Here is a 569-nt window from a genome sequence, read left to right on the forward strand (position 1 = left end):
ATGGCTACTCCAGAAGGTGGAAGTACAATTTTTGGTAAAATAATTCGTCGAGAAATTCCTGCTGATATTGTTTATGAAGATGATCAATGTCTGGCATTTAAAGATATCAATCCTCAAGCTCCAGTACACGTTTTGGTGATTCCAAAAAAACCCATATCTCAACTTTCGAAAGCTGAAGATTCAGATGAACAACTTCTCGGTCATTTGTTGATAGCTGCAAAAAGAGTTGCTAAAGAAATGAAAATTGCAGATGATGGTTTTCGTATCGTTATTAATGATGGACCGAATGGTGGCCAGGAAGTTTATCACCTTCATTTGCACGTTCTTGGCGGTAAACAGTTGGAAAATTAAGGAATATTTACGCTGTGAATTTGAAATAAAACAGAGAAATTTATTCAAACAAAATGCTAAATATAAATATTGACATGATTAAGCATTAGCACTGTGATTATCTTGATAACAATAATCAATCTAATGTCTACAAACCAGCCACACACCTTACCTTCGAATGTCTTTAATGACTTTAAATACCAGATAATATGTAAAACTAAACTATTTTATATTTATAT

The 569-nt window shown here is 32.7% G+C and overlaps 1 protein-coding gene across 1 annotated transcript; it reads left to right on the top strand.

Moving 5' to 3' along the window:
- LOC136821495 (adenosine 5'-monophosphoramidase HINT1-like) lies at positions 1-351 on the top strand. The gene has a single exon (XM_067077726.1). It carries the CDS (start codon positions 1-3, stop codon positions 349-351), a length of 351 nt encoding a protein of 116 aa, XP_066933827.1.
- The last annotated feature ends 218 nt before the right edge of the window (positions 352-569 follow it).

This window comes from Clytia hemisphaerica, unplaced genomic scaffold (genome assembly GCF_902728285.1).
Source record: "Clytia hemisphaerica strain Z4C2 unplaced genomic scaffold, Clytia hemisphaerica genome assembly, whole genome shotgun sequence".
In the NCBI taxonomy this organism is placed as follows: Eukaryota; Metazoa; Cnidaria; class Hydrozoa; order Leptothecata; family Clytiidae; genus Clytia; species Clytia hemisphaerica.

What these genes read in the sequence shown, in the direction of transcription:
- LOC136821495 (XM_067077726.1), top strand. Translation starts at nt 1, where the DNA reads ATGGCTACTCCAGAAGGTGGAAGTACAATTTTTGGTAAAATAATTCGT.